We start from the raw sequence: 19,635 nt of genomic DNA, 5'->3' as shown, positions 1-19,635 counted from the left end.
AATCTTATGTCTTAGTTTGTTCTGTTTTTCACTTTTGAGAATCTTTGAGATTTAGTCCATTTACATTTAATTACTGATCTACTTGGGTTAAAACTAGCATCTTACTAAAGATTTCTATGTGTTCTCCATGTTCGGTGTTGCTGTTTTTTCCCTTCCTTGCCATATTTTAAAAAATTCCTTCCCCACCTGCCCCCTCCACCACGAGTGTGGAGGTTATCTGCTATTCTACGAGTCTCACAGGGATTACTCTAGAGACTATCATTTGCATTCTTGATTCGGCTCTCTGCCCAGGCAACATGGAATCCTGGAGCCCTTTAAGTGCATTTCCTGCCTCCTGATAAATATGCCCCATTTTCATGCATTTTAACATGCCAAACATTTTAAACCTCAAGACATTATTTTTTCATCCAGTCAAAATTCACTTAGATCTATTCATACATTTATAATTCCAACAGTTTTTGTTCCTACCTGCATTCTGGCCTTTCACCTGCGGTCATTGCTCTTCTGTCTAAAAATATTCCCTTTAGTATTTCTTTAATTGAGCTGTGAAGGTGATGACTGTTTTTCTCTCATTTCATCTTCATGGAAGTCAGATCCTTTCACCGATATTTGAGGTTGGGGCTTATTTCCTTTAGCACTGCGAGAACAGCACTATTCCTTGTCCACTGGCATATGTTATCTGTACTGAGAAACGGGCTTCCAAACCTTTAAAGGACTTGTTTTTTCTTGGGCATCCTTTAAATTTTCCCATGTGCCTTTGATTTTCAGAACTTTATGATATATGTAAGTGAGGATTTCTTTTTTAACTTACAGAGTTTGGAAGTTTCTTGAATTAGTGGCTTCATGCCTTCCAATTCTCTGCATTATCTCTTCAAACTTGTTTTTGCTGCACTCTCTTGCTTTCTGGGACTCCAATTACATGAGTGTTTGACCATCTCACTGTAACCTCTATATTTCTTAGCACCTCTTTTCTATTTTCTACTGTTTTCATTATCCTTATGTTACTTTAGTTTCTTTAGAGCTACCTATTTAGCTTGCTGATTCTCTCTCTGGCAGTGTACAAACCATCCTCTGATGTCTTAATTTTAACTAATGTATTTTTCAGTTCTACAACTTCCATTTAGCTCCTTTTTTTTTTGGCATAGTTTCTAATTCTTCGACAAAAATTTCTATCTAGTCATTTGTTTCTTTTTAATTCAGTAGGCAAACTTAGTTCTCAGTCTGATAACTCCACCACTGGGAACCTCTGCTGGCATGCTCTGTTACTGCTGTTTGGATCTTAATAGCTTTATTTAGGTATAACTGCTACAATAAGTTGCCCATACCTAAGTTTTGACACAGGCATATAAGTAAAATCATCACAATCAATCTAATGAACATAGTCATCGCCCTCCTGGATGTTTCCTTGTGAACCTTGTGTCTGTTCTTCCCTCTCCTTTCCTGCCATGCTTTGTTCCCAACTACTGATCTGCTTTCAGCCACCACAAATAACTGTGCATTTTCTAGAATTTTATATATGTCCAGTCACATGGCAAGCATTCTTTCTTGTGTCTTTTCATTCAGCATAATTATTCTGAAAATCATCCATGCTGCAATGTGTATCAACAATTGATTCCTTTTTACTGCAGAGTAGCATTACAGTGTATGGATAGACCACAAAGTGTTTCACAAAGGCACATGGAAAAATTCAAAGAATGTTAGAGAAAAAACAGGTTCTTTAAAGGTTTGGAAGCTTCTGCTACAGTACAGACAACATATGCCAGTAGACAAGGAATAGTGCTGTCCTCACAGTGCTGAAGAAAATAAGCCCCAGCCTCAAATCCTGGGGAAAGGATCTGACTTCAATGAAGATGAAATTAACACAAAAGCATTCATCAGCTGCACATTTCAACTCAGAAAATGAGAAGGACAGACACCTGAGCCGTTTCCAGGTCTTGACTATTATCAATAACGCTGCTATGAACATTCCTTTGCAGTGTACAGGCATCTGTTTTAACTGATTTTGGTTAAGTACACAGAAGTAAAATGGCTGGATCACATGGTATCTGCACATTTACTTTTTAAAGAAATTACCAAACTGTTTTCCAAAGTGGCTGTACCATTTCATACAGTGCATAAGAGTTCCAGCTCCTCCACGGCCTCGCCAACACATGATCTGTTAAAGTTTAGTTATTTTAATAGTGTACGGTGGTGTCTCATTGTGGTATAATTTGCATTTCCCTACTGAATAACCATCTTTTCATACACCCCTTTGGCATCCACATATCTTTGGTGAAGCATCTGTACCAACCTTTTCAATAGATCATTTATTTTCTTACTACTGTCTTTTGAGAGTTCCTGGTATCTGGATACAAGACCTTTATCACATATGTGCTTGGAAAATATTTTCTCCTAGTCTCCAGCCTATGTTTTCATTCATTTTGTGTCTGTCAAGGAGTAGACAGCTTAAACTTTGATGAATTCAGTTTACTAATTTTTTGTTTTACAGATGATGCTTTGATGTTGTATCTTAGAAATCTCTGCTGACCCAAGGTTACACAAATTTTCTCCTAGGTTTTCTAGCATAAGTTTCATAGTTTTCAGTGTTACATTTAGGTCTACATTCTATTTTGAGTGGATTTTTGTATATAGTATGCAGTATGAATAAACATCCTTTTTTTTTTTTTTTTGTATAAGGATGATCAACTGTTCCAAAGCTGAAAAGATTGTCCTCTCTTCCCTGAAAGTCATTTAAATGTTTATCAAAAACTAAATTATCTGTAGGTTGTGTGGGTTGATTTCCAGACTATTTCATTTTGTTGACCTATCTGTCTTTGCATCAATACCACATTGTCTTGATTACCGTAGTTTTGTAATAATTATTGAAATCTGGTATTGTTAGTTCTCTGATTTAGTTCTGTTTCCAATTTTCCATGTTCTTTGTGTTTTCATGTGAAATTCAGAGTTGGCTTCTCAGTTTCTACACGACTGCTGGTCTTCTGACTGCAGCTCATTGGCTCTGTAGGTCAATTTAGGGAGAATTAGCACTGTAACAATACTGTGTCTTCTGACCCATGAACAAGGCACTTGTTTGGATCTTCTTTAATTTCCATGAGCATTGTTCTGCCGTTTTCACTGTACAGATCTTGCACATATTCTGTCAGGTTTAACCCTAAATAATCCATACAAAAATATTTTTTTAGAATTTCCATCTTTGATTGTTGTTAGCATACAGAAATACAACAGCTTTTCATATATTGATCATGTATCTTACTACCCAGCTCACTTACTGATTCTAGTTGTGTTGGGGATTCCATTTGTTTTTCTACACAAACATGTTTTCTGTAAATAAAGACGGGTTTAGTTCTTCCTTTTAAATCTGGATGCGTTTTATGCCCTTTTCTTAGGAACTGCCCAGAAGGTCCAGTAAAATGAGGAAGAGAGGTGGAAGAACAGACATCCTCACCTAGTTCCCGATCTTTGGGGGATGCTTTTCGGCTGTTCACCATTAAGTATGATGTTGCCTGTAGGATTTTGTATATTCCCTTCATCAGGTTGAGGAAGTTCCTTTTGATTCCAAGTCTTCTGAGGACGTTTATAATTGTTGGGTTTTGTCAACCGCTTTTTCTGCATTTATTGAGACAACCATATGAATTGTTTTTGTTTGTTTTCTAGTTGATCAGTATGGTGAATTACACTTCTATAGCTTTTTGAACATATGAACTACAGTTATAGTAACTGTCTTAATGTACTTAATCTGCTAATCCTAATGTCTGTATCAGTTATGGTTTGGTTTAGAAGGTAGGGTTTTTCTTATGTTATCCTGTCTCATACTTTGGATTGGATGCCAGATAACGTAAAATTTAACATATTGGGTGCTGGGTGAATTTGTATTCCTATAAACATTCTTGAAGTGTGTTGTGGGATGCAGTTAAGTTACTTTGAAACAACTTGATCTTCTCAGATCCTGCTCTTAAGATCTGACAGGTGAGATAAGAGAAGCACTTAGTCTAGGGCTAATTATCCTCCAGGACTGAGGCAAACCCCTTTTTTGTACTGTACCCAAAACCCCTTGAATTACAAGGCTTTCCAGCTGGCTGGCAGGAACAGACATTCCCAGGCCTGTGTGAGTTCCCAGGTCCACTCCCTCTGATCCTTCGTGGTGGGTCATTCCTCAGCCTGGGTGAGTTTCCTCACACACAGTGCTCTGCTAAATCATCCAGGGGAATCACCCGTTATCTTCAGACTCTTCTCTCTGCAGCTCTCTCCTCTCCAGAACTCCGCCTTGGAAATTCTTGACATTTGGGTCTCTCCACACTCTCAGCTTGGTCTCCTCACTCCGCAATCTCTGAAGTTCTGCCTGGGCTCTTCCTTCCCTGCTCAGAATAGAGACTTTTTCAAGGCAGTAGGCTGAGATAACTGTAGTGACTTTTTTTCAGTCTTGCAGGGTCCTTCACTGACTGATGTTTGAAGCCTTGAAAAAAAACATTGTTATATAAATTTTGAATGCTTTTTAAGTTGTTTTCTGAAGGAAAACAAATCTAGAGCCTATTATTCCATCTTGGCCTAAAGCAGAAGTACAAGGGCCCTTTTTATTGTTGGTGGTTTCTGCTGCTTCTATTTTATGCTATCTCATTTCTGTCTCATTATCTGCCTGGCCATCTTTTTCAACACATGTAAACTTAAAAGAACTTTAAAACTTACCATACAGTAAAATTAACTTTTTCTTTAGGAGTAGAGTTCTATGAGTTTTGACAAACATGTATCCATTTAGTTACCACCACAATCAGGATAGAAAACAATTCCATCACCATAAAACACCTCCTCGCATGTTCCCTATATAGGAACACTCTCCTAATCTCTGGCAAGCACTGACCCTGTTCCTTATCATTATAGTTTAGCATTTTAGAATGTCATTATAAATGGAATTATACAGTAGGAAGCCTTTTGAGATTAGCTTCTTTCACTCAGTTTAAGGCCTTTGAGGTTCACCCATGTTGATCAATTTACCAATGATACATTCCTTTTTCAAAGTACCATAGTTTTTATCTATTCACCCACTGCAGGAAAACTGGGTTGTTTCCAGTTTTGGCAATTGGGTAATTATGAGTAAAACTACAATCGTTCATACATAGGTGTTTAAGTGAACATAAGTTTTCATTTTTCTAGGGTAAAAACCGAGTAAAATTGCTATGACATACAGTAAGGATATCTTTTATAATAAACTGCCTAGCTGTCTTCCAGAATGGCTATACCATTTTACATCCCCCCAGAAATGCATGAGTTACAGCTGTTCCACAGCCACACCCAGATTTGATGCAGTCAGTCTAGTCATTCTAACAGGTGTGCAGTGATGCCTCCCTGTGGCTGCTTTAATTTGCATTTCCCCAGTAGTCAATAATATTGAACAACTCTTCATGTACTTAATTGCCATCCTTATATCCTCTTTGGTGAAGTGTCTGGTCATCTGCTCAAGTGAGTTGCTCATTTTTTTTTTTTTTTTTTTTTTTTTTGAGATGGAGTCTAGCTCGTTCACCCAGGCTGGAGTCCAGTGGCGCGATCTCAGCTCACTGCAACCTCTGCCTCCCGGGTTCAAGCAATTCTCTGCCTCAGCCTCCCGAGTATCTGGGATTACAGGTGCCTGCCACCACGCCCGGCTAATTTTTGTATTTTTAGTAGAGATGGGGTTTCACCACCTTGGCCAGGCTGGTCTTGAACTCCTGACCTCGTGATCCACCCGCCTCAGCCTCCCAAAGTGCTGGGATTACAGGCGTGAGCCACTGTGCTCAGCCGAGTTGCTCACTTTTTATGCTCATTTTACTGTTGAGTTTTGAGAATTCTTTACATATTCCTGGCACAGACACTATGTTGGATATGTGATTTGCCATTATTAGCTACCAGTCTGTAGCTTGTCTTTTCATTCTCTTAACAGTAGTTTTCACAGAGCAAAAGATTTTAATTTTGACATTGTCTAATGTATCCATTTTTTCTTTTATACATCATACTTTTGGTGTCAGGTCTAAGAACTCCTGCCTGGCACAGATCAAAAAGATTTTTCTCCAATGTTTCCTTGTAAAAGTTATACAGTTTCTGCATTTTACATTTGATCCACTTTGAATTAAGTTTTGAGTAAAATGTGAGGCTTAGGGTAAAGGTTCATTTTTCTGCATAAGGATGACCAATTGTTCCAACATCTATTGAAAAGATTATCTCTTCTTGGATTGCTTTTACATCTCTGTCAAAAAAATCAAATGGCCATATTTGTGTGGGTCTATTTCTGGGCTCATTCTGTTCCACTGATGTACCAATCCGTTTGCCAATATTATACTGTCTAGATTACTCTAACTTTATAGTAAGCTTAATATTCAGTAATGTGATCCCTCTAACTTGATTCTCCATTTTCAAAACGATTTTAGCCATTTCTATTTCCTTTGTACTTCCATATAAATTTTAGAATGTCAATATCTACAAAAAGTAATCTGCTTTAATTTTTTTACTGCAATGCATCTACGGATCCATCTGGGGAAAAGTGACATTTTTACTATGTTGAGTCTTCCAATCCACGAACACAATATGCTTCTCTATTTAGTTAGGTAACCATTTCATCAGTACTTTGTAGTTTTCAGCATACAGATTCTGCATGTTTTGTTAAATTTGGATCTATGTATATCCTTTTAGGGGGAGCTATTATAAATGGTAGAGCCTTCAGATTTTGGGTTTTCAATTGTTCACTGCCAGTATATAGAAATACTGAGGTATTTTTGTATGATGACTGCATATCCTATGGTATTGCTAAACTCACTTATTAGTTCTAGGAGTTGTTGCTGTAGAATCCATGTCATCATCTACATATGAAATCATGTTATCTGCAAATAAGATAGTTTTCTTTCTTTCTTTTTAATCCACATGCCTTTCACTTCTGTTTCTTGCTTGTCTTTCAGTCTGACTAAGACAGTTCAATGCTGAATAAGGTAGGTGAAAACATATTCTTGCCTTGTTTCTCAATCTTAAGGAGAACACATTTGGTCTAAATATGCTGTAAACAGTGGGTTTTTATGGTGTGTGTGTGTGTGTGCGTGTTTTAAATTAATCAGACTGAAGAAATACCTTTATTTTCCTAGTTTGCTAAGAATTATTATCTTTTTTTTTTTTTTTTTTAAGATACCTGGGTCTTGCTATGTTGCCCAGGCTGGAATGCAGTGGCCATTCACAGACACAGTCTTAGCACACTGCAGCCTCGAACTCCTGGCCTCAAGTGATCCTCTTGCCTCAGCCTCCCAAGTAGTTACAACTATAGGCATGTGCAATTGTGCCTGGCTTGTTTGCCAAGGATTTTTGTCATGAAAGAATGTTGTATTTAGTTAAATGATTCTGCTGCGTCAACTGTTATGATCATATGTTTCTTCCTTCTTTAGACTGTTAATATGGTGGACTGACTCTTCAATATTGCTCTCCCAGCATATACCCACTTTTTCATGGCACACTGTCCTTTTAATATAGTGCTGAATTTGACTTGCTAATATTTTGAGAATATTTGCTCTCTATGTTCATGAGACTCATTAGTCTATCATTCTCTTTTTTGGTACTGTCTTTGGCTGGTCCTAAAATCAGGGCAGTGCTGGCCTCGTAAAATTATTTGGGAAGTGTTCTTTCCTCTTCTATTTTCTGGAAGAGATTTTGTGGAAGTGGTATTGGTGTTGAATCTCTTTTAAATGTCTGGCAGAGTTCACCAGTGAAACTATTTGGGCCTGGAGAATTCTTTTTGGGGAGATTTTAAACTACAAATTCATTATTAAAAGAATGAATTTAAAAACAGGTACAGGGCTATTCGGATTATCTATTTTATCTTAGATGACTTTTAGTAGTTTATGGCTTTTGAGGAATTAGTCTCTTTCACCTAAATTGTTTAATTTCTGTCTGTAGGCTTGTTCAGACTATTGCAGTATTATCCTTTTATCCTTTATCTACAGTAATATACCTCTTTTATTCCTGATATTGGTCTTTTATGTGTTTTCTTTCCCTTTTTTTTTTTTTTTGAGACAAGAGTCTTGCACTGTTGCCCAGGCTGGAGTGCAGTGGCATGATCTCGACTCACAGCAAGCTCCGCCTCCTGGGTTCACGCCATTCTCCTGCCTCAGCCTCCCGAGTAGCTGGGACTATAGGCGCCCACCACCATGCCCAGCTAATTTTTTGTACTTTTAGTAGAGACGGGGTTTCACTGTGTTAGCCAGGATGGTCTCAATCTCCTGACCTTGTGATCTGCCCGCCAAAGTGCTGGGATTACAGACGTGAGCCACCTCGCCTGGCCTTATGTGTTTTCTGTAGTATTGGTATTTTGTTTTTTCCTTGCAGTCTTACTAGAGGTTTATCATTTTATTAACTTTTTAAAAAATAAGTTTGTTTCATTGGTTTTTGCCTGTGATTTTTGTTTTAGATATCATAGCTTTCTGCTCGTCTTTATTTTCTTCATTATGCTTGCTTCGGGTTTATCTTGCTGTAGGTTTTCCTTGTTTCTTAAGGTAGAAGGTTGAGTCATTGACTTGAGACCTCTTTTCTCATCTAAGCATTTTAGTACTATAAATTTCCCTCTAAGTACTGCTTTAACTACATCCCACAAATTTATTATGCTGTATTTTCACTCTTGTTCATTTCAAATTGTTTTCTAATTTTCCTTCCAACTTTTTCTCTTATGTGTAAATTATTTAGAAGTGTTATTTAATTTTACATTACACTGTATAGGAGAACATACTTGACATAATTTCAATACTTTTAAATTTGTTAAGTTTTGTTTTATAACTCAGGATATATTAATTGTTCTATACATACTTGAAAAAAATGTATTGTTTTTGAGTGGAGTGTTCTACAAATGTCAATTAGGTCAAGTTAGTTGATAGTGTTTTCAGATCTTCTATATTCTTGCTAATTTTCTGTCTACTAGTTCTATCTAGTAGACACTCTATTGAGAGTGTTGGAGTCTCCAACTACAGTTGTGGATTTGTCTATATCTGCTTTCAGTTCTGTTAGTTTTGAAGCTCTGCTTTTAGGTGTATACTCATTTAGGGCTGTTATGTCCTTTGATGAATTTACTCTTTATAAATATGTAATGTCAGCTGGGCACAGTGGCTCACTCCTGTAATCCCAGCACTTTGGGAGGCCAAGGTGGGTGGATCATGAGGTCAAGAGTCGAGACCATCCTGGCCAACATGGTGAAACCCTGTCTCTACTAAAAATACAAAATTAGTTGGGCATGGTGGTGTGTGCTTGTAGTCCTAGCTACTCGGGAGGCTGAGGCATGAGAATCACCTGAACCTAAGAGGCAGAGGTTGCAATGAGCCAAGATTACACCACTGCACTCCAGCCTGGCAACAGAGCGAGACTCCATCTCAAAAACTAACTAACTAAATAAGTAAATAAATAAATAAAGTCCCTTTTTAACCCTGGTAATTTCTTTGCTCTGAAGTCTATTTTGTCAGAAATTAAAACAGGCAACCCAGCATTCTTTTGATTTGTGTTTGCATGGTCTATCTTTCACCATCCTTTTTCTTTTGACCTTTCAGATCATCAGTATTTTTGTATTTGAAGTTTCTAATAGATAGCATGTACTTAGCTCAAGTTGTTTGGTTTTCAAATTTAATCAATTCTCATAATCTTTTTTTAATTGATGTGTTAAAACTGTACCTTGAGATTAATTATCAATATGCTTACATTAAGGTCTACCATTTTACTGTTTGTTTTCTGTTTTTTTTCTCTCAGTTTTTTAATTAAAAATATTTTATTTCTCTTCTCATTTCCTCTTCTGGATTATTTGAAAAAAAAATTTTTTTTTTTTTGAGACGGAGTTTTGCTCTTGTTGCCCAGGCTGGAGTGCAATGGCGTGATCTCGGCTTACTGCAACCTCCGCCTCTCAGGTTCAAGTGATTCTCCTGCCTCAGCCTCCTGAGTAGCTGGGACTACAGGCATGTGCCACCACGCCCAGTTAATTTTGTATTTTTAGTAGAGACGGGGTTTCTCCATGTTGGTCAGGCTGGTCTCAATCTCCTGACTTCAGGTGATCTCCCACACCTTGGCCTCCCAAAGTGCTGGGATTACAGGCATGAGCCACCATGCTTAGCCTTTGAATTTTTTTAGTTCATCTTATCTATTATGATTTTGCCTTTACACATCTTTTCGTATAATTCTTTCAGTGGTTGCTCTAGGAATTCCAAAATATATACTTAACTTTTCACAGTCTACATGGAATTAGTAGTTTACCTTCCATTTGCCACACTGGTGGAATGGACGGTTAAAAAAAAAAAAAGAATTAGTAGTTTACCACTTGAATTGGAATGTAGTAATGTATAGGTAACCTGCCATATCATAGTTGTGTTACATATTACATCTACATACATTGAAAGCTCTATCAGACATTGTTATAATCTTTTTTTTTTTACTTCAATTGTCAGAAATGTTTTAAAGAATTTGAGGAGAAGAATAGTCTATTATATTTACAACTTCTGTTGCTCTTCCTTCAGCCCGGATGTTCCAGGTTATCTTCTAGTCTCATTTCCTTTCTGTCTGAAGATTTTTAACAATTCTAATTTTAGAGTAGGTGTGCAGCCCATGAATTCCCTTAGTTTTCTTTATTTGAGAATCGCCTTACTTCAGCTTCATTCTTGAAGGGTATTTTCCCTGGAAACAGAATTCTAGATGGACAGTTTTTTCTTTCAACACTTTAAAAATGCCCTGCTGCTTTCTTCTGTACACCACACTTTCTGGTGAGAAATCTGTAGTCACCCAAATCACTGTTCCAATCTAGGTAATGCATAATTTTTGTCTGGCTGTCTTTACTTTTCAGCAGATTGATTTGCATTTAACCTATCTGGGGTCTGCTTAGCTTCTAGAATCTGTAGACTTATGTCTTTCACCAAACTTGGGAAATTTTTAGCATTATTTCTTCAAATATGTTTTCAGCACTGCATTCTTTCTCTTTTCCTTTTGAGACTCTAATGACACACAAGTTAGCCCTTTAGTTCTTGTTCTACAGTTCCTTGAAGCTCTGTTTATTTTTCTCTACCTTTCTCCCCTGCTTTCCAGTTGGACGATTTCAGGTATTTTAACTTTCAATGTTAAAATTTCCATTGGTTTCTTCTTTGCATCTTCTATTTCTTTGCAGATACTTTCTACTTTATCATTTGTTTCAAGAATGTTTGTCATTGCTTTTTCAGTTATATTTCTAACAGTTGCTTTAAAGTTTTTGTCAGATCATCCCAAAATCTACATCGTCTTGTCACTGGCACCATGGCTATCTTTTTCCATGCAAGTTAACATTTTCATGGCTGGCTTTTCATTTGATAAATTATTTTGAATTCTATTCTGAACATTTTCAATGACATTAGGAAATCCTGAGACTTGTTTAAACCTTATGATGAATGTTAATATTTTTGCTTCAGTAGGCAATCAACCCAGTTAGGTTCAGACTGCAAGTTGCAACCTGCCTTCTATGGGCTGTGGTTACATGTCAGTTCCACTTTCAATGCCTTCGCAGTACTAATCTCATTGAAACAGGTGTACTGGAACCTGGGTGAAGTCTACTCATTAGCTCAGTTGCCCAAGTTTCTTATATGCTATTAGGATCAGATGCATGCATGCACAGGTTGGGGGTGAGCCCAGGAGTCCATAAACAACTTTATAGGGTTACTTTCCCAAACGCCTTTTCTGTGCTCTCCATGATACTTCCTGGTTCCCTAGGACTCACCTTTCCAAACCTCCGAACAGAAACCACCCAATTCTGTGGCTGTGCCATGAATGACAAGGTGGCAAGAGGACAGAGAAAAAAAATGTGACAGGTTTTGGTTCTGTGCTCCTAGAGTCCTGGCTCCCTCAAATAAAGAATGGTTCTCTGCTCTCACTATTTTGGCTCCTGCATGTTCCTGTTACCCACTGCTCCTGTTACCTCCAGAACTGTCTGGGTGCTGGTGCAAGAGAAGGGGGGTGAGCAATGGGGAGGGGTTCTCTCTCTTCTCTGAGCTTTAGGAGTTGCCTTTCCTGGTCTGGGAGATGGAACTACAGGATCTCTCCTGGAGGCTTTCCTGCCTGCACCAAAGCATTTGCTTCTGCTCCTTGGGCTGTACTTCATTCAGACCAGGAAATATCAGAGGAAAACATTCAACTCACCACCAGCTCAGTGGCACTTTGAATTCTGGGGTGCATCCCCAATCTTCCCACTGCTAAAATTTTCCCAATTACTCAGACAGCTGTGTCACACATCTGTCCAGGATTTACAGTGCATTTCAGTGGAAAGAAAAATGGGTGTGTGTGCTTTCTCTACCTTACCCAGAACCCAACTCTTTGGTCATTTTATTATGTGCCAGATATTGTATTCACAAAATTGTTCATACAAGTCATGTGAGGCCCAGAATAATATTCCTTCCTGCAGAAAGGACTTTCATGCACATGCCTGAACCCACGGCACTCCAAGACCATCCTAATGAGGGGCTGAGATGCTCTGAGGTGGGCTCCTCTCTCTGCAGGCCTGTCTCCTTCCAGCTAGTCCTTCCTTTTCCAGTACAGCGCTTCAGCAGGACCACCCTCAGGGCCCTGGACTCCATAAGCTCCTTTTCTCTAGCCTGATGAGGCTGCTGAAGCCACATGGCCTCTCGGCCACCCCTGCAGGAATGGGAGATGCTCCCTGGGGAAAAGGAGCCAAAACTAGGTTCACATCCCTATGTCTCCATCCTTCCCGGGACCCCAGCCTAATAATTCTCCACTATGATCAGATTTCAAATGCCTTCACACAGATGACTTTTATCATTTTTTGGTTATTCTCAGTGGATGGTTAATCTAAATTAACAGATCTGCCACCAATTTTTCCTTTTTTTTTTTTAACAGAAAAAGAAACCAGCTCTAAAAGGTTTCCTGAGGTCACTCAGTGCACAGATGAAGGAAAGAGGGTTTAACTTCGTTCTATTAACCGTACTGTCCCCTAAACTTACACCACAGCGTCCCCTGCACCCCTACATCACAGGAAAAATTAGCTCTTAGAAGGGTTTTTCTTATAATTGGGTGTGTATGTATTAAAATCCAAAAGTAAAATATGAACACATACTTATTTAAAAATTCAATCTTGTAGGCAAGGCTGCTTCTCTCTGATTTCTCAGCCCAGACTGGGCCCAAGCCCTTTACCTGAGATCACCTTGTTTCAGCTCGTTGCTTTGTTTGGATTTTGTTATTAGACTGACCTGTCCCCCATGGGAACGAATCTCCAAAAGATAATGGGAGTCACTGGAAGCACATGATATAAAATTAAAAATGATTCACAGATATTTTTCATGAATGTGCCATACGGTTATGTCAAGTTATATAATCAGTAACTTTCCCCTGCCAACTGATAGGGAATTAAACCTTAAATTTGTTCAAGTGACTATTTTCAGCCTCCCAAAGGACCATCAAGATTTAACTGACAGCCCAAAGCACAAGCTTGTTGGCATCTGTACGGGCAGGTGCAGGTGCAGATCAATGCACAGTGATAAATGTCTGTGTGAACACTTTAAAATCAGAGTCTCAGTGCCAACGGGGACTTTCCCACCCCACCCCCCAAAGCAGGCAGAACCAGCCGAGGCATGTCTGCTGCAGGTGTGCAGCACAGAGGAAAGGGACAGGAGCAAAGAGTTGCCAGGTTAACACTGTGAAGGAAGGACAGCAGAGCTCCTCAGCACACACCTATATGGCCATGCGAGCCACCTGCTTGGTGGGGTAACAGGGCAGACTCAAACCTGGAGGCTGCTTTGACTGAGCTGATTCGGCAGAAAACAGGGATAGGAACACAGCCCCACAGGCTGCTCTGTGCCATGGTAGACAGGGCACGGTGAGCCCCCTGCATGGACCTGGGCACCGGGCACATACCGGCTGGGTCATGCACAGAAGGAGGCCTGCACATGAAACAGGGAGGGGCTTGCGTGGGTGCCGGCTGCTCATACCTTGGCTGGCTTCTGGCGGCAGGGAGCTTAGAGGAAGTGGGGGTGAAGATTCAGGGGCCTCGGGGGCGGGGTGCTCAGCCACCGGACAGATGATGAACCACCTCTTCCCGGTGTGCAGGACTGAAGGGCAGAACAGAAACAGCATGCTGAGTGAGTGTGTGTCTCTCCACGCCAGTGTGATCCCCATCACCTGCACCAGACTCGACACAGTGGGTGTGGGGAACTCCTTTACACCTATGGGATTTTCTCCAGGAAGGGTGTGGGCAGAGAACACTGTGCCCAATCATTAATCCCCATCACTTCCCTCCACGAAGCAGGTGGTACACCAGGCCCCTTGGTAAAGAGTCCCTGGTGATGGGCTTCTGCCTGCTCTTCCCTCACACCAGAGGGCAAGGGGTGCACGGCCGACCTGGGGTGCCTCACTGGCAGCCCCCGAAGCTCCCAAGAGGACCCCTCGCGTAGGCTTGGTTCCTGGGATGCCCAAGACACCATCCATGAAGGCCGTGATGCTGGTTGCAGGTGACAGCTCCTTGGACAGGGCAGCTGTCCCCAGACTGGGGCCCCTGGTCACCACATGCTTCCATAATCCCCCCAAGCAATGGCCAAACCCCTGATAATATGCTGAGCGGGGACTTTCATCAAACGCCTGCTGAAAAGCAGGGAGGGAAGTTGCAGACTCACCATTCTGCTGATACACAGGGGCGTTGGCTTGGGACTGTCGGCTCTCCTGAATGAGGTGGAGGGTCAGAAATGAGCCTACTGAGCTGCAGTGCCCACCTGCCCAGCCATCGCACTCTCGCCACCTCCCACCTCGGATTTCACAGTCTCACCTCCCCGGTGCCCAGGCCGCAGGTGCTGAGGTGTGGCGGGCTGGTCCCTGGGTCGGAGCCACGGTCGGCGTCCGTGTCCTCGCTGAGCATGTCCTCTGCCTTGTCCATGACATCCTTCATCTGCTCGATGAACGTCTCCCGCTCAGCTTGCAGGATAAAGTCGTGCTCCACCTGCAAAGGGACATATTGCCAGTAAGGACCAGCTGCAAGGCCAAGACCACCCTGGGTCTTCATCTGGATTGACGGATGTCTACCCTGTACCAGGCCCCAGGGGAAGACATGGTGAAAGGGTGCAGTCCCCAAGACACGGGCTGGACAGCTCAGCAAGTGACATGGATGGCCCCAGGACGGGAGTAGAGCAGCCTCATCTTGAGAAGCAACTCCCTCCTCCAAGCATGGGACCTGGGCCAGCACTGCCCTGCCCCAGCTGGAGCTGGTTACAGACTCTGAGGCCGGTCCAGCCATCTGCAGAACAGGTAAGTGCGTAGGATGGAGGGGGCCGAGGACAGGGACTGGGAAGAGGGGAGGGGGTCCACTTGGGCACAGGTGCCCAGGCAGTCATGACAGACGAGAAGGATGGGTTTGAAGGCAAAGGTTCCAGCCAGCAGGAGGTTCCAGCCAGCAGGAAGGTTATAGCAGGATGGCCACATGTCACCTCTCGGTCAGCGCACCCCCTGCTCTCCCAGCCTCAGGCTTTGACCTTCAACTATGGCCCCGGCACACAGGCAAGCGTGGCCTGATGTCCAACGAGCAGCTCCTGTCATGGCTGAGGGGAGGTCCCACACCACAGCCTGAATGCCACGAAGCCTCCAGACCAGGGGCTCAGGAGACGTCCACAGTCCCCAACTTTCACAGTGGGCACGTGGCCCTGGGCTCACACCCGGCTGTGGCTAAATCCTCGGCCACTCAGGCAGAGAAAATGCTGTGCATCTCATAAAACCATACCAATGGAAAAGGTCAGCCTGTGCCACCACCCAGTGGGGTCCAGACCCTGCCCCTTTCCTGCCATGGCACCTCCTCCCAGGCACACACCTCTGCAGTCACCAAGATGCTCTAGGCCCTGCCTGGGGCATCCGTGGTCTCAGATCCCTTCTGGGATGGGCACATCTACCCTACTATAAACAGCTGGCTGCAAAGCAGAGCTCCTCTGCACTCCACACTCCCCTGGCACCCCAGACCCCAACCCCAGGAGCACCACCTGCATATACCTCCAGACAAAGTGCTGGCTTGTGCTGTGTTCCGCGATTCACCGCTTAATTTAGTGTAACATGTGACTGCAATGTTGTCTAAGAGGAGTACACTGTGGCCAAAGTTGGAGCATCCAGCCAGCTGTGACTAGAGTGCCACATATGAGAATTTAAGCAACATTCCAATTTTGTGAAAGTTTCACTAAACAAAACTGAACTAGAACCCCTTTGCAACTAGAAAATGTTTTCCTATTAAGTATGTTTCTTTTTAAGTATGTTGAAAATAAAATTAACTTGAAAACAAAACAAAAATCTAAAAATACAAGGTCCAGGTAAAACCTGGCATTAGAATCCACGCCAATTAAATGAAACTTCTGCAGTTCCACCTTTACTAAGGGGCTGGCAAGGTCGTCATGGTCAGAATGATGAACCCAAGGCCTGCCGACCTCTAACCACTGATGGGACATTCAGGGACAGCTGGTACCTCACACTCACAGGAAGACAGTCTACAGGGCGGGCAGAAGCTTGTCTGAACATCACCTGTCCCGCAGGCCACACACCCACCCTTCAACTCGAACCTCTGGAGCCAGTCTGTCCCTGGGATAGAAATGGGCTGTGAGGAGGAGGGCTGCTGGGCTGTTTTTGTGGACCAAATTTGTGTATCTGTAGCATGCTTACTTTAGACAGGTAGGTTACGTGACTTGGTTTACTAAGATGGCAGAAAAAGCAATAAAATGAGAGGAGTATCCGAGTGCTGAGTGAAAAAAACAAGGCTGAGAAGATTTTTACAAAGCATACAGCTAAAGATAGCCACATTGCTTACTGTGCAGGACTTACATGTGTGCAGCTCACAAAGACTCACACACAGAGACACACAAGAAGACTGAAAACCAGGGGGCCAGTGGACATGACACAGGCTGATGTGGCTGATGTCGCATGTGTGGCTTCCTGCTCCAGCAGGCAGGCACTGGAGGCGTCAGCCGCACACACAGCATCAGCCGGTGGCTGAGTGATAACTTCACGGGCATTCACTTTATTCTTATGCATTATCATGTTTGAAACACGTGTATAAAGTAATACAAGACACAGGTTTAAAACATAGTAAGATGAGAGAAGAAATGTTCTCCAGTTTCAGCGGCCCAGCGAGGACCTGGTGTTTGTGCTGCACTGACGAACCAGCTGCTTGCTGCTGACAAAGACTCCTCCCTGACCGAAGCGCAGCTGGTGCCTCTGACCCTCCAACTAGGCTTGACTAGGCCCCATCATGTCTTCAGCCTAAGCCAGTTGTAGCAAGAATTCCCAGCCTTTGTATCTGACCATATTCCTCACCTCCCACCTTTGAGGTTGAACAAAGCCTCTCACCCGCCCCCAGCAAGGATCCTGTTACGAGGGTTTCTCCAGAATCCCCGACCTTGATGTCTCCTCTTAGCCATTTTCCAGCCACCCATCACCACACTGCTCCTCTGCTACCAATCCCCTGTGATCTCTGCTGCATTTGGAGTTAAACTCATTCTCTCTCACTTATTGCCACAGTCCTGAATAAAGTCTTCCCGACCACTGTAGCAAGTGTCAGAAGAATTTCTCTAATGCTGCGGGGGATTATGCCCTGGGCCTGGGCTCTGGAAGGGCTTTGTCCAAGGTGTCTCTGCAAAGCAGACACTAAGGCAGGGACTTGTTCCCTAGGAGCAGAAAGCCAGGGGCTTCCCCCTGCAAAGCCCACATGAGGATTTCATGAAGCCAGGGCAGGGGTGCCCAGGGGGATGCAGCCCAAGGGGGCAGCTTTCTGATGATGTGTAATGCAGCAGCCGCAGGCAGGCACATGGGGCAATTTATGTTATTAACTTGAATGGAATATTCTATTCCCTACTCATGCCGGCCCACTGGAGGCACTTGGTGGCCATCTGGAGTGAGTGCTACAACACTGTCCAGTGTGCTGCTGGCCCCTTTAGGACCCAGCTCCCTAAACCTCACTCATGCAGGAATAATGGTCTGGGGAGAATGTTCTCCTGGGAGGCAGTCACCGATGGACCAGGAAGTTTGAGGAACACACGTGCATCCTTTCCGTGTTTCTTCGTGCGTGCTTTCAGCTGGAGAGTTTCTGAGGGCCCAAAAACGATCCCCACTCCTAGCCTGGCTCAGGTGCTGGGGACCACAGGTGTGGGGCTGTGAAGGCCTACAAGGTGCTCAGAGACTCAGGTTGGTCTGCACAGGCAGGGAGGGGTGGCTCCAGAGGGAGATGCAGGCAGAGCTGGGTGGGCACATGGGACATGGGTCAGGGCTCAGAGCCTGTACCCCAGTTGGGAAGGCTGGAGGAAGCTCTAAGCAAGGACCACAGGACATTAGACTCCAGGATGCCCTCCCCGTGCCTCACTCAAGGAACCTACCCACAAGGCTTCCTTTTATTTGGAGGAAGGGCTCAGATGCTCCAGAAGCCCTCAGGGAGCAGCATCTTAGAATGGTTAGAACATCCTTCAAGCTGTTCTTCCAAACCGAAGGGGTTTCCGCCCGGTGTGGGGAGGCTTAAAAGGTCAGCACTGTCCCGAAAAGCCCCTGGGCCAACCAACACCTCCACACAAGGCCAGGCTCGACATGTGACCTGTGGCGCTCTGCTCAGGCCCACACGTGCCCGAGAAACACTGGGAGCCAAGCCACCCAGACCCAGCCTCACCATATACGTGGCAATTTCATCGGGTGCGTCCCCGTCCAAGTCGAACTTGAAGGTCACCATCTTGTGGTTGTGCGTCTCCAGCTGGCACTCCACCATCTTGTCCCCAGTGTTGCACACCTGGAAGGGGCAGCATCAGCACCCGCCACGCACGCACCTGCCATGTGCGTACCCACACATGCACCCGCCACACCCCCACACGCCCCCAAGTCCCCCCACCTCCGCCACACCCCCATCCCCCACCACACCCCCGCCACGCCCCACCCCCGCACGCCCCGCCCACTCACATTCAAGATGGTAAGCCGGGGCCGGCTGGCCCTCTCTTGCCGGGAGCGTGCACGCGTGGACCTGCGGTGGTGTTTCCGGGCTGCCCTGCCCTCCAGCCTGCCCCCTCCAAAGGCGCCTTCACAGCTGTCACTCAGCTCTTTTCCAGAAGTGACATCAGAACCTCCATAGCTGAGCAAAACCCAAGAGCATTAATGGCACCAAAGGACAACCAGCACGTCAGCAATGGTGGGGAAAGTCAGCTTCTTTGGAACAGTCTGGAGTCTCCAGGGCCCAAATTCGTGACCTACAGAGGCAGCCCCTGTCCTGTGTGAATACCCCAAGCCTACTTCTGGGTCCTCACCCAGCTCCCTGCTGCACCCAAGTGGCACGGGCAGAAGGAAGCACAGGCTTCCTAGCTACTAGCTGCGTTACCTTGGTCCTCTCAGTCTCCTGACCTGCGAATCAGCCCCTGTGCCTCAGTTTCCCCATCTGTGCTACAGTAACAGAAACACACCCACCACTGTTGTGAGGCCAATCCATTTTGCAGTTTGCAAAATGCTAAGCCCAGGCAGTGCCCAGCACCCCAGGAGGGTGGAACAAATGGTCACAGTTCAAATAAGGACATGGTTCATTTCCTGAAACACCTGTGTCCACAGCCCAGAAGGCCAGGAGACCCAGGATCAGGGTTGGATTCAGCCCTGTACACAGGGGGCCACCCTCCCAGCCCCCTCCTAGTCTCTGGGCACTGCCAA

At 43.8% G+C, this 19,635-nt stretch overlaps 1 protein-coding gene across 1 annotated transcript in view; it reads right to left on the bottom strand.

The window, feature by feature from the left end:
* Positions 1 to 19,635, bottom strand: part of WNK2 (WNK lysine deficient protein kinase 2) — a 133,213-nt gene that overhangs the window by 36,180 nt on the left and 77,398 nt on the right. The window contains 5 exon segments of the mRNA XM_058445448.1: positions 13,935 to 14,054; positions 14,616 to 14,661; positions 14,765 to 14,935; positions 18,620 to 18,736; positions 18,904 to 19,072. Of these exon segments, the coding sequence (XP_058301431.1) occupies positions 13,935 to 14,054; positions 14,616 to 14,661; positions 14,765 to 14,935; positions 18,620 to 18,736; positions 18,904 to 19,072 (623 nt within the window).

This window comes from Hylobates moloch, unplaced genomic scaffold, assembly GCF_009828535.3.
Source record: "Hylobates moloch isolate HMO894 unplaced genomic scaffold, HMol_V3 SCAFFOLD_10, whole genome shotgun sequence".
In the NCBI taxonomy this organism is placed as follows: domain Eukaryota; kingdom Metazoa; phylum Chordata; class Mammalia; order Primates; family Hylobatidae; genus Hylobates; species Hylobates moloch.
This window is presented reverse-complemented; position numbering and strand designations above follow the sequence as displayed.